Source organism: Procambarus clarkii, chromosome 80, assembly GCF_040958095.1.
Source record: "Procambarus clarkii isolate CNS0578487 chromosome 80, FALCON_Pclarkii_2.0, whole genome shotgun sequence".
Taxonomy (NCBI): domain Eukaryota; kingdom Metazoa; phylum Arthropoda; class Malacostraca; order Decapoda; family Cambaridae; genus Procambarus; species Procambarus clarkii.
Genome location: NC_091229.1, coordinates 6,190,670 through 6,204,646, shown reverse-complemented (window position 1 = coordinate 6,204,646; position 13,977 = coordinate 6,190,670). Strand labels below are relative to the sequence as shown.

Below are 13,977 nucleotides of genomic sequence, written 5' to 3'. Positions count from 1 at the left end.
AAAGTCTAAAAAGGACGTTCAAAGATTTATTGGTATGTGTGCGTACTATCGACGTTTTTGTCACAACTTTTCCAGTGCTGCCACTCCTCTCACAGACTTGTTGCGGAAGGCCGTTAAATTTAAGTGGTCATCAGACTGTGCAGAGGCATTTAAAAATTTGAAATTGATCTTAGCTTCCGCCCCAGTGCTTGCTAGTCCAAGGTTCGATCGACCGTTTAAAATTCATGTGGACGTGTCTGACTTGGGTGCTGGTGCAGTGTTGTTGCAAACTGGGGATGATCAAGTGGAACACCCAGTATATTATTACTCTGTGAAATTCGACAAGGCACAACGCAGTTATTCAGTGGTAGAAAAAGAGGCGTTGGCGCTAGTGTTAACATGTAAAAAGTTCGAAGTTTACCTCACAGGTAATATAGTGGAAATGTACACGGACCATAACCAACTAGTCTTCCTGACTCAGATGAAGGGTAAGAATAAACGCATCCTCAGGTGGGCGTTGTACCTACAGGACTTCAATCATTCCATTACCCACCTACCGGGCCAACTCAACGTGATGGCGGACGCTCTGTCCAGGTTGCCGGAATAACATTCATCTAGGCCACAGGAAGCCATTTACCAACTGTCATGCTTTAGTTATTTTTTTTTTAGGTTCTCCTGTGACATTAAATATTGCGTGTCCAAATTATTTACTTCCCTGTTTTTTTTGTGTATGTTTTTTTTTCTTTCAGAGAACTCCTTTGTATTTTTCTTGCAGAGAAATTGTTGTTTTTTATTGATTTTTTTTTTGTCATATGATTTTCTTTTTATTCTCTGTATACTCTTACAAAAAAATATGACTACTATTCTAGTAGTAACATTTTTTTATTCTCTGAAGGGGGGAGGAGTGTTACGACCCTGGGTTCTTCATTGGAAACCAGAGGTCAAAAATTTAACTAATTAAGCTACGTTAGAGTAGGAAATCGCAACCCGATGTGGCTTTGTTTGTATCTTCCCTGCCAGACGTAAGACTATTCTTGTTTCTCAAAGAGCATTTAAAGACTGAGCTGGGGGTTGATTATTAAATAATAACATAGGCACCAACTATACTTACTATTACTTTCTAATCATTTGTAAAGTAAACCTGAGTAAACTTGGTATAGGACTGCGGTACGATTAGTTGAGCAGTCTGCCGGCAGCTGTGGGGAAGGAGACTGAGACTCCATCTTTTTCTGAGCTGGCGTGGTGTGGACAGGAACCTCTTACCCTTCCTCTTCGTTTCCTTATTTCTGTGTCTTGTTCAAGCTAAGTATATACTGTGTACATTATTCAATTTCTGGCATACTCATGTTCTATGTGTAGGGTATTATATTTCGTGTGTAGTAGGTGTGTTTAGAGTTTATATTACTAGTTATTCTAAAGGGGGTCCCATTGGAACCACGTGGTCCCCTACCCTAAGCTGACTCTAACTTCAAGTTATTCAACAGTAGAGCTTTACCCTAGCTTGTGCTCAGTGTAAAACCTTGTATCCTGTTTATGTGGACCAAGGCTATTAACGTAAGGTAGTGTGGTAAAGTTATTATTATTATTGTTATTGGTGTGAATGTATATGGGGGGGGGGCTGTTAAGGGGTTAATAAATAAGTACCTTAAAACAGAGTATCCCTTCTTCCTGTGTGGGAGTGCATTGATCAACCCTTAGACTGACATATATGGTCTAGTAGCAAGTTATTATTACTGTGGATAGTTTATTTTGGGGGCCGGGCCTTTTAGCTCTCCCATATTTGATAACTCTGTCTTCTAACTACCCTTACCCCTTAATAGTACCAGTTCCCCCATAGCAAGCCCACCACACATTTATATTATAACAGGTGTACAGATTCCTGACCCTACTGGGCTCTATCATATCTACATTTGAAACTGTGTATGGAGTCAGCCTCCACCACATCACTGCCTAATGCATTTCATTTGTTAACGACTCTGACACTGAAGAAGTTTTTTCTGACGACCCTGAGGCTTACTTGGGTAATAAGTTTCCACCTGTTTCCCCTTGTTCACGTACCACCCATGCTATGTGTGTGTCTCCAAGACTGAACCTTTACTTTTATATTTATCATTACTTATTTTGCTAATTTTTAGAAAACGTACTGTGATTTTTTAAAAATTCTTAACCTTGCTACCATTGAAGTAACAAAAGTGACCATATAATTCTTAGAGAGCCATACCATTATTTAGGGAAACTGAACATATATTGCAAAAAATCACATTGAAAATCAGTAATTCAACAGATGTACTCTACATACCTGGAAATCAAACATAGGAAAAGGGCAGACCATGGAAGTTATGCCAATGAATGCCATGGAGGTATACTTAGTGTTAATGAGGTGCTTGTACAGGGGTTTGACAACATTGTCTTCCACAGTAATGCCACACTCCTTTGACAAAAATGGGTATGAAAACGTATAACCTAGAAAGAAAATGTAAAAAAAATGTATTAGTAGAATGTACAACATATTTATTAGTAATTTATACATTATTCATGCCTCATTGGACATGTATATGGACATCGACTGGACATGTATATGAGTGGGATTGGGTGGTTATAGATAGGAGCTGCAACGTATCGGCCAATAGGCCTTCTGCAGTTGCCTTTGTTCTTATGTTCTTATTGTTTCCACTGTGTCTCAGCCCCATTAACTTCTATTTCTTTTTCACCAAAATTAAATAAGATTAGGTTGGTTGATCAAGTGAATATATCCATGCAAAGAATTACACACAAGCACAAGATAGAAGCTAAAAAATAGAAGAAAAAGAGGTGATTTGATCACTATATACAAAACAGTAACAGGTACAGGTATTGACAAAATTGGCAAAAGAATTTTTGAAAACTGGAACTTCAAGAACAAGAGGACATAGATTTAAGCTATGGAAACAAAGCTGCTAAAAACCAGCGTTGAATGTAATGAAACGCCATTTTCTGGATGAGTTCCTGAGGCTCCCCGAAGCTATCCAGGCTGAATGGATATGTATATCTTTCTGGTATCAGTCAGTGCATGGAGTCTTTGCCTACCGGGGACCACGAGCCAGAACCTGGCCCCCTCTAGAGAGGCACGAGGAGCAATGGCCTATAGAGACCCCCCTGTGGTTGGGAGCATTCTGTCTGCCATCGACCGTGACAGGCACCCAGAAAGGTAGGCGCCCCAAAACAAACCCCTATTCTGGTAAAACTATTGCGACCGAAGGCCGAACAAGTGGACAGAACTCCCCAAACGAATTAGCAAACTAGCATGACGTCATCGCGCTGCTGTCTGCGCACCCCCCTCTCCCCTCCCCGGGAAGGGGAAGGGGGAGCCCTAGACCTACCTGCCGGCGACCCAACCTTTAGTTCTTAGGCTGGATCTCAAAAAGCGCGATAAACACAGCCGACCAGAGGGAGGGATGCCGGGGAGCCTCCGGGACTCACACAGAAAATTGTGTTTCATTACATTCAATGCTGGTTTTCTGGTTGGAGCCCTGTCGGCTCCCCGGAGCTACCTCACCACAGATAAGAAAAAGAGCGAAGGATCCAGGAGGCGGACGCCACGTGCCCTAACATAAAATCAAGACCACAGACGAAACTAAAAGACCTTGCAGACTAACCCCAGAACAGGAAGAAGGGAAGGAAGGGAACCCAGGCAAACCAAAACGCATCCACGGGCCCAGAGGCCAAGATGCGCAGAGAACAGCGAAGAGCCGCAACCGAACAACAAAGAAGCCACCCCTGGCTTGACCAACCAGGCAGCAACCCAAGGACCCCTCCAGAAAGCAGCAGACCCAAACAGAACCCAAGAAGAAAGAGACTGCATCAAACGAACCTATCACGAGGACCAAACAAGGCAGAAAAACACGGGCGCCGGAGGAGAGCCAGAAACTCCCCGACCCGCCCCTAGAGGTCAACACCAACAGAAGAATGAGACATGAAAGATAAAACAAAAACACACCAGAACCAAAACAAACAAACCGAGGAGAAGAAAGAAAATGACCACCCGGGCCAACGACCAGGATGGCACCGGAAGCACAAGAGCAGGCCGGAGGTGAAACAACGCCCAAGACAGCTAGTGGAACGGAGAAGAAGGAACAGCAACATCGAAAGTGACATCGTAAAAGCGGCTGGTCCGCCTGAGCCGGTAACCACCCCCCCTCCTCCCCCAATATTGGGAGGGTAGGTTATGCTAATGAACAAGAGTACTAGTTAAGGACAGGGTTGTTAATTAATTTTATTTCAGCAGGAGTCTCTGTCCTTTCTGGCTGTCGATAGTAATTTTACCGACTAGCTTTTTTTCTTTGGTTTGTCTATCTTTCTAGGTAACCACCTCGGTCGATGACGGAATATGACACTTTTAATGTAAAGTGCTCACATGCCATTGTTCCCTGTTTCTCTGAGGGGACCAGGTTACCGGTATACATAAGAACTCCGGTAACTGATGACTACAAACTGTTGTAATCCACAAGTTAGTAGGAATTATTAGCTAGAGGATCATTACTACAACACTTAACGAATGATGATTGGAAGTACATGTAAGTAGTCAGACTATGGATCACATATCTAAGAAAGGTCAATGGATTAAGACCGAAGCGGTTTAGCCAAATTACTAATTCCTGGAAAGAGGAATTATTCTTCGTCAGGCTTCTAGGATCAAGGTTACCGCTCTAGGGATAAGGTTAATCGGATTATGCCTTCCTTGAGAGGCGGGGTGAAATGTTTGAGGCCATGGCTGACTGGAGTCAGTCTGATTGTGGGAGTTGAACTGGCAAGTCCTCTGGATCCCCGTTTGCGGCAGCAGCGAAGTCTAGCAGACAGCTATGCGAGAACCTGATGTGATCGTAGTGACGAAGTTAAGTCTGCAGTATGTGAGTATTGAATGAAAGACTAACCGGGTGTGGAGTGTTGTAGTAATCATTCCGTATTAGGGACTTAGGCGGAAGTTACGAGTGTGGGTGGTGATCGCGGAGGTCAAGTGGTCTATGGGTATTGGAAGTGTATTGACCTAATAGAGTATGTTAATATGTATTTATTTGTCAGAGTCTATTCTTTGTAATTAAATGACAAAACCCGACGGCCTTTAAATACCTTCCATATGTTCATTCATTGTGTTCCAGTACAAACCGAGTCGTACGCCTCAAGGGTCTGGTGTGTGTAGGAGTATAGGTGGTAGTAACGGTTGCTGAGGCAAGGTGTTATGTGTTGTGTATTCGCTGTGTTCGGAATGAACCGGGGTTCAGCGTCACGACATATTTGGTGGCAGTGCAAACAGGTTTTGGAACACTTTGAGAGATGAAGGAAGTGTGTTACTGGTTTAGTTGGTGAGGGAATGTTCGGGAATTGGTAGACGTCGGGTTGTGTTCAGGACGGTGGATATTGGAGTGAGGAAGGGAAGGAGTGTGGGCCAGTGAGTGGCCATAGTGGGGTCTGGGGCCAAGGTGTGTGGCCAAGTGGAGTGGCCACGTTGTGCAGCAGGGAAAGGTCTCCTAAGGGGTGGAAACAGTAATGTGGGGAACTGATAAGTGACGTTGTTAATGGTGGCTTAAAATTATAAGTGATTCTAGTGAGATTAAGGGAATAAGGCCAAGTAAGGTTACTGTACGGCAAAGCGTCAAGCTGGTTCATACACGAGCACATAAGGGGCGAGTAGCCATGACGGGTACGGGTAGTAATAGGGGCGCCAGTGGCCAGGCCACGAGTATGTCGGTCAGGGTGAGAGTGGTGATAACACGGCGGCGTTGCTTACGGCGCAGGCGGCAGCGTCAGAGACAATTGGGCAGGTTGCACAGTGGTTGAAAAATGTGTTGAGCACGCATGAGACGACTAATGCAGGACCTAAGGTATATGGAGACATACCCACGTTTTGGGGCGCCAAACGGGATTCGAAAGGTCAGTTACTGACGGATATTAGAACTTTTTCTTTGCTCTAGAGAAGGCGACTAGTGTGGGGTCATGGTCGGATCAGGCAAAGATTGCATTGGCATATTCCAAGGGGAAGCAAAGACCCTTCTCAACTCGGCGGAAATTAGAGAAATAAATAGTTATAGCGAGTTTAAGCAGGAACTGATAGATCATTACGATGTGCAGCACGATGCAGTAGAACTAAAGGCTCAGTTAGCTGCACTTAAACGAGAACCAGGGGAACAATTAAGGGCGTTTGGCCATAGAATAAGACTCTTGGGTGATGTGATTGAGCGGACGGAAACGCAGTTCACGGGGGTAGTAAGAGATTCTATGCAACGGAGTGTTTTTTTCGGTGCATTACCGCGGGAAAGTACGTTACACTGCAGGGAAGCTAAGTCTTTTAAGGAAGCGGTGAAACATGCAGTGTTTTGGGCGGAGAATAGCCCGACACATAAACTGACAGAGGATGACATTTTCAAGGAAGTGTCCCCTAAGGAACAGACAAATCTTGCAGACACGCAAGAGAGACAGGCTCAGCTCTGGGCCCCAGTAGCTCAGCCAGTGGAGGATGGACCCGCGGCGGGGGTCACACATTCCAAGGGCAAGGGGCGAGGTGCTCCTCGACGTGACAATAATAAGGGCTGGGAGCCAAGGGTGTTCCACCCACGACACCCCACACAATACGAGTGGGGTGTCGTGGGGACCCCATCAGGGTACTCGTGGGCAGCGAGGAGGCTATAATCAAGGGGCACGTGGAGGCAGGTTCACTCCTGCTCCACCACGATACACGCCTGCTCAGGGAGCAACAGGAATGTACCACCAGAACCAGGGAACCGGTAGAGGGTATCCCCGGGGAACGGAGTACACTGCAGGTAAACACGAGCCAGACTGACCTAAGCAGACAAAAGTGTGTAAGCTGTGTGGTGACGGTGGTCACTTGGCCTGGCAGTGTAAGCTTTTTGTTCCACCTAATTACCCAGTGTGTACAGTAGGGGGTGGCGGACAGTGGTTGTGTACCGTCGGGTCGGGTCATCCCATAAAGGTTCATTTACGGTTAAAGGGCACTATCTATACAGCCTTGGTGGACACCGGTGCTTCCGTGTCCATCATGAGTCGTAGCGTGTTAGGATCAGACGTCAGGCTGGTACCGAACAACAGGAGATTAACGGCGGTGGGGGATAATGCGTTGCGGGTGTTGGGTGAGACAACTGTGGATTTCCAGCTAGAAGATAGATGGTTTAAACATAGTTTTGTAGTAATACAGGATATAGGGCTGAAACATACCAACATTATCTTGGGAATTGATTTCCTCGAAAAATACTCATGTACCATAGCGTTCAGCGCAAGGGGGAATAAATTGGTATGTGGGGGTCAAGCGGTAGACGTTAACAAGGTGAGGAGTAGAGAAGGAGTAGCAGTAGTGAGGGGTAACTGTGGTAACTCGGCTGGGGACCAGAATATACAGTGGGCAGTCACGGTACCCAAGGATGTCACCATTCCGGGAGAAGCATCCTTAGTGATTAAAATGGCATGTAAAGCCAAGGGAGTAGACGTTGTGCAAATTGAGCCATTGGATAATCCAGCAGGGTTGGTGATAATGGAGACTATTGAAGACATAAATGAAGGGGTAATTCGGTTGAGGGTTTTTAATCCCTCTCGGTGGCCAGTCACCTTGATTAAGCATGCACAGGTAGCGTGGGGGAACCCTGTGGAGGAGATTATTGCAGCCATGTCAGTAAGTCAGAGTGAGGGCGATGAGGACAGAATGGATAAATTAATGGGAATAGTGGATAGGATGTCCATGGAAAGGGAGGTTAAGGAAGCCTTAAGGGGCTTAGTCAGGGAGTTCCCGGATGTTTTTGCGTTGAGAGGGGAACCCCCAGGGTGCATTACTCAAGGAGCACATAGGATTGACGTAGAGGGCGCACATCCAGTATATACGAGAGCATATAGCATACCAGTGGCACACCAGAGGGAGGTGAAAGAGGAGATAAGCCAGCTAAGAGATCATGATATCATTGAACCATCCAGTTCACCGTGGCACAGCCCTCTCGTAGTAGTCAGGAAAAAGAATGGGGGAGTGAGGTTTTGCGTAGATTTCCGCAGAATAAACAAGCTGACGAAAGACGAAGCATACCCATTACCTAACATACAGGACACATTGACACACTTGAAGGGTACACAATATTTTACCACATTAGACCTACTCAGTGGGTATCACCAGATACCGCTGGAGGAAGAGTCGAGGGAAATCACAGCGTTTAGTGCGTGCAACAACGAGCTCTGGCAATATAAACGACTTCCTTTCGGGTTGAAGTCAGCACCTGCTGTGTTCAGTAGGCTAATGATGAGTGTATTATCGGGGTTGATAGGTCCCACAGCGTTGCTGTACCTCGATGACGTAATCGTGCTGGGAAAGTCATTAGAGGAGCACATGCATAATTTGAGGAAACTCTTGCTAAGGCTGAGGTCACACAACCTCAAAGTGAATTTCGAAAAATGCAGTTTTTTTTGGAGAATCGGTAACATTCCTGGGTCATACAGTGGGCCGGATGGGTATCAGTCCATTGCCAGATAAAACCAGGGATATTAAAGAGTTCCCAGTTCCACAGAACAAGAAAGAGTGCAAATCTTTCCTGGGGTTGGTTAGCTATTATCGGCGATTTATTAAAGATTTTTCAAAAATTGCAAGACCATTACATCAGATCAGTGGACTTGCAGAGTTCGTGTGGGGGAAGGAACAACAGCAGGCGTTCCAGGTACTGAGGGCTGCTGTCAGCTCTCGCAGTATCTTGGCGCACCCAGATTTTCGCAAACCATTTCTGGTGTATGCGGATGCTTCTGGCGCAGCAATAGGTGGTGTGGTAGCTCAGGTGGATGAGCGAGGACGGGAGCATCCCATTGCATTTTGTTCACGAGTACTATGTCCTGCAGAGAGGAACTATAGTACGATTGAGAGGGAAGCGCTAGCGATCACATTCATATTACAACGGAACCGGTACATCTTGCTTGGACATGAAATTTGGCTCAGAAGCGATCACAAACCCCTTAAGTATGTGTTCGAGTCCAAGGAGCCTTGTCAGCGACTGGCACGGTGGTTACCTCGCTCTCAGAGTTTAACATTACAAACTTTGAACATGTACCAGGGAAAAGCAATGTGGTCGCTGACGCGTTGTCAAGGTGTCACAATGTAGCAGTGGTGAGTGAAAGGGGGGAGGAAGATGTGTCGTGGAATGTGAGGGAGTTGATACGGAGTCAGGAAGGTCACCCCCTGTGGGGGGAGGTAAGGAAGTTTTTGAGGGGTCAGCGTGCGGAGTTGAGGAGGTCACTTCCAGCCCCAGTGGATGAGTTTGTGGTTGAAGATGAGGTGTTGTATCATCTTGGTAGGGTTTCGGGTATACGGTCGGAACCAGTATACCAGGCAGTCTTGACACCGGAGTTCCAGAGGACTGCAATGTGTCTGTGTCATAACATCCCAGCAGCAGGCCATGGAGGGGAGTCCAAGACGTTGCAGAGGGCACGTCAAAGGTTCTATTGGCCATCCATGGGTAAAGATATCAAGGTCTATGTAGCCTCTTGTGACAGTTGTCTGAGGTACAAGGCACATAGGTTGGGGGCGGAACCTTTGCGTAGGTGGCCGGAGGTGAGTACTCCCTTCGAGAGGTTACACATAGATCTCATTGGGCCGCTACCACAAGCTCATTCAGGGGCGAGGTACATATTTGTAGCAGTGGATGCACTCACACGGTTCACTGGGGTGAGTGCACTCCGTTCTAAGTCGGCAGAGGATGTGACCCAGGCCATGGTGGAAAGTGTGTTAACCAGGTTTGGGGCTCCTCAACAAGTTGTGTCAGACCAAGGGTCAGAGTTTATCAATCAAGTATTTCAAAGCATCGCGAGTGTGTATCAATTCAAACATACTCCAGTGCTGGCATATCGACCATCGGCGAATGGTTTGGTTGAAAGACACAATGCTGAAGTAATCAGTATTCTGCGGCATTTGGCTGCTGATGATGTGCTTGCATGGGATCAGAGTTTGTCGATGGTGGAGTCGGCGCTCAACACGGCGTTCAATAGGTCGGTGGGAGAAACCCCGCATTTTTTGTTGCATGGGTTCGATCCCCGACTTCCGTTCACGACGTTCACAAGCAAGCAACCGCCATGCTATGCATTAGACTTCAAAAGTGTTGTCTGTAGGCATGGGCATGGTAGTTTTGTAGAGTGTGGGGTAGTGTGTAGAGTGTGGTGTTGAGTGGTGCATGGGCATGGTAGTTTTTGTAGAGTGTGGGGTAGTGTGTAGAGTGTGGTGTTGAGTGGTGCATGGGCATGGTAGTTTTTGTAGAGTGTGGGGTAGTGTGTAGAGTGTGGTGTTGAGTGGTGCATGGGCATGGTAGTTTTGTAGAGTGTGGGGTAGCGTGTAGAGTGTTGTGTAGAGTACCATGTGTAGTGGGTGGTGTAGTGTTGTGGCGTTTGGACGCCTGGTATGGAGTGTGGTGTTCTGGAGTGCATAGCGGCACAGGAGGCCAGGTGGTGGTGGGTACGGTGAGTATCGGTGTACTGAGGTCAGGTGCGTCAGGACGCAGAGCCTGGCTGTTGAGAGACGTGGTGTTATAATGAGGTCATCAGTGGTTGCGTTGACCAGAGGTGATGGTGTGTCGGAGTGGGTAAGTCTTATGGATAGGATTATAATGTAGAATTTCAAAATTTCAGGTGTTGGTGGTTGCAGTGGGCGAGCCAAGTAGATATACTAATTTCTCATTAATTAAGTTGTTACAGGAATCTCGCTAGAGGCGAGCCAGTGGCAGTATGATGTTTTAGTGACATAAGTGTGAAATTATTTTAATGAGGTATTTATTGTGATAATGTATGTGTATGTATATACTGTATATTACCTCATCGGCACCATTACTGAGTGTTAGGCTTGAGAAGGTCCCCCGGGATCATGTCACAGAGCTTCAGGTAGAGTAGAAGGGAAGCTATGAGGCTACACTCAGTTATTCTAGAGAAAAAAAGGGGGAGGAAGTGAAGCCAAGGTGACGTTATAGGCGAAATTCGCCCCCTGACATCAAAGCAGGAATAAGGGCCAGCTGCAATGGTTTTGCAGCTGCGCTCAGGCTATATACGGGGAGAGAGTAAGGAGCCGAGGGGGTTATGTAATAATGGGATCGAGCCAGGGGGCTCCGAGGGAATATTTTGCAGGTACAGCGGTCGGGAAGGTGTGAATACAGGTGGACACACTCTGGGCGGATGGGCCTAGACCAGAGAGCTGTGAGGGATCTACAGCGTTCTGGGATTGGTGCCCTGGAACGAGACGTCAGCACAGACCCAAGGGAACATGACCCTGGGGTAGGAATCTCCGTTGCTCTGGAGGCCAGGATCACGTTAGCTCAGAGCAACGATGGGACATTGACAACATTCACCAGGCTGGACAGCCTGGGTTTTGTCTGGGTCATGGAGGATCTATGACCTAGCAACCATGGGACACGAAGACAAGAGAGGTGATGCTGCCAATTGTGGAGGAGGCCAGTGAAACATTGTGTGATCATTGTAAGCCTTATGTCAACAGTACAGGGCAAGATGTTAAATTATAATTAACTTATTACTAAGGATGAAGAACCTTAGATATATATGTGTTGTGTATATATTAATGACTAGTGTCATTTCTGTTTAAGTGCCAGCATTCTGGTCAATGTAATTTTATGTTTATGTTTGTATGTAATTATATGTCAGCAGTTTAGGTATATGTGCATTGCTGGAGATGGGAAAAATTATTACAGACTATTTTACCTGTGCTATGATGTGAATATAATGTATATGTTGGAGAAGTGTTGTGAGCCATATCGGGGAAAATTTTAATTTATTTCATCGTGTGTATGATGAACTTTTTGGATGATTTTTTAGTTGTACACATATGGTGGGTGCATCCTCCAGGTCCTTGCACTAATGGAACCATTGCAATGATGCATATGGGGATATATGCGTGTTTAAGGAGGGGAGTGGTGTTGTAATCCACAAGTTAGTAGGAATTATTAGCTAGAGGATCATTACTACAACACTTAACGAATGATGATTGGAAGTACATGTAAGTAGTCAGACTATGGATCACATATCTAAGAAAGGTCAATGGATTAAGACCGAAGCTGTTTAGCCAAATTACTAATTCCTGGAAAGAGGAATTATTCTTTGTCAGGCTTCTAGGATCAAGGTTACCGCTCTAGGGATAAGGTTAATCGGATTATACCTTCCTTGAGAGGCGGGGTGAAATGTTTGAGGCCATGGCTGACGAGTCAGTCTGATTGTGGGAGTTGAACTGGCAAGTCCTCTGGATCCCCGTTTGCGGCAGCAGCGAAGTCTAGCAGACAGCTATGCGAGAACCTGATGTGATCGTAGTGACGAAGTTAAGTCTGCAGTATGTGAGTATTGAATGAAAGACTAACCGGGTGTGGAGCGTTGTAGTAATCATTCCGTATTAGGGACTTAGGCGGAAGTTACGAGTGTGGGTGGTGATCGCGGAGGTCAAGTGGTCTATGGGTATTGGAAGTGTATTGACCTAATAGAGTATGTTAATATGTATTTATTTGTCAGAGTCTATTCTTTGTAATTAAATGACAAAACCCGACGGCCTTTAAATACCTTCCATATGTTCATTCATTGTGTTCCAGTACAAACCGAGTGGTACGCCAACAGGGTCTGGTGTGTGTAGGAGTATAGGTGGTAGTAACGGTTGCTGAGGCAAGGTGTTATGTGTTGTGTATTTGCTGTGTTCGGAATGAACCGGGGTTCAGCGTCACGACAAAACTAGTAACTCACATCAGCTCAGATAGCTTCAGGGAGCCGACAAGGCTTTCCCAGAAAATCACAAAACATTGAATATAAATTCAAAGAGCCACAGAAATCAAAATATGTCTGTTTTTGTGTCTAATAACACAAAAACACGAAGCCATTCCAATACTGTACTTTATATTCTTCTGCCCCCCCCCCCTCACACTCCTTCCCAACAAAGTTGACTTTATAATAATTTTATTTACAAGAAGGTACAATGGGTTTGTGAGTTTACATAAGATTGGTATTTTTACATTCTTCCAAATCCACTAACATGCACAGTGTTTTGGGCAGGTACTTAATTTAACAAGTCATATATTAAAGTTTATTTGATATCACATATTAAAGTAAAACTCGGGTACAGAAAGCGACAATGTGTTAAAGAACATAAGCAGTGGAAATGAGAATGGAAAACATGTGGTTAAACACAGAATGTGTGATGAGTATAGTAATGAGGAAGGAAATGATAGGTTTGGAATAAGAAACGAGTGAGTGAATAAAAACAGATGATTTTCCACCCGTAGAATTATAAACCCATGGAACCCCCTATCTACCGAAGCCGTAAATGCCAAAACAATTGAATTTTTAAATCCAGCTTGAAAAAATCATCAGGACAAGTGTGGGGACCTTTGAAAAGCTGCCAGCATCCTATTCTTGGTGAGCCCACTCTAGTGTGTTAGTGGTGTACCCATTCTGGTAAATTCAGGAAATACAGTGTGGTGGGGAGGGTGACGTGCGATACACTTAAGTGGTATGGACATTGGTAGCATGACAAAGCATCATTTAACAAGATGCATAATGGTGATATAAGGGGACTAATGGTGAAATAAGGGGACAATATAATAGAGGCACATGACCAGTGTTTGGGGGAATGCAGAGCAGAACAATACATGAAAGAAAGGGAGAGATGTTAGGACATCATGACTATAGATATTGATGCACAAATTAAGTGGTACTGCTTTGAAATATTCTAAAAATAATTTGCACAAAGTGAGAGTGGGATGTTTCACATAAAATATATACTGGTATTATAAAAGTCTCTTTTCTTACCAGTACAATACATGATAACATCAGCCTCAGCAGAGGACCCATCTCCAAACACAAAACCATTTTCCAAGGCAGACACCACACCACGAACTTGACGAACTTTGGGTGGCAACTCTGATGGTACTGGTGTTGGAAGGTTGTGTGACAGTATCACCTGAAAATCACAAATAATTTTTAGATTATTTATTATTATTTGGTATAAGAGTA

General features: G+C 45.2%; 1 protein-coding gene across 1 annotated transcript in view; it reads right to left on the bottom strand.

Moving 5' to 3' along the window:
• Positions 1-60: 60 nt before the first annotated feature.
• The window catches only part of LOC138357813 (uncharacterized), a 39,794-nt gene continuing 25,877 nt past the window's right edge, over positions 61-13,977 (bottom strand). Inside the window, exons 4-6 of the mRNA XM_069314990.1 lie at positions 13,774-13,924; positions 2,279-2,442; positions 61-135 (exon numbers count right to left, since the gene is read on the bottom strand). Coding sequence (XP_069171091.1) covers positions 61-135; positions 2,279-2,442; positions 13,774-13,924 — 390 coding nt within the window. The remainder of the gene's footprint in view (positions 136-2,278; positions 2,443-13,773; positions 13,925-13,977) is intronic.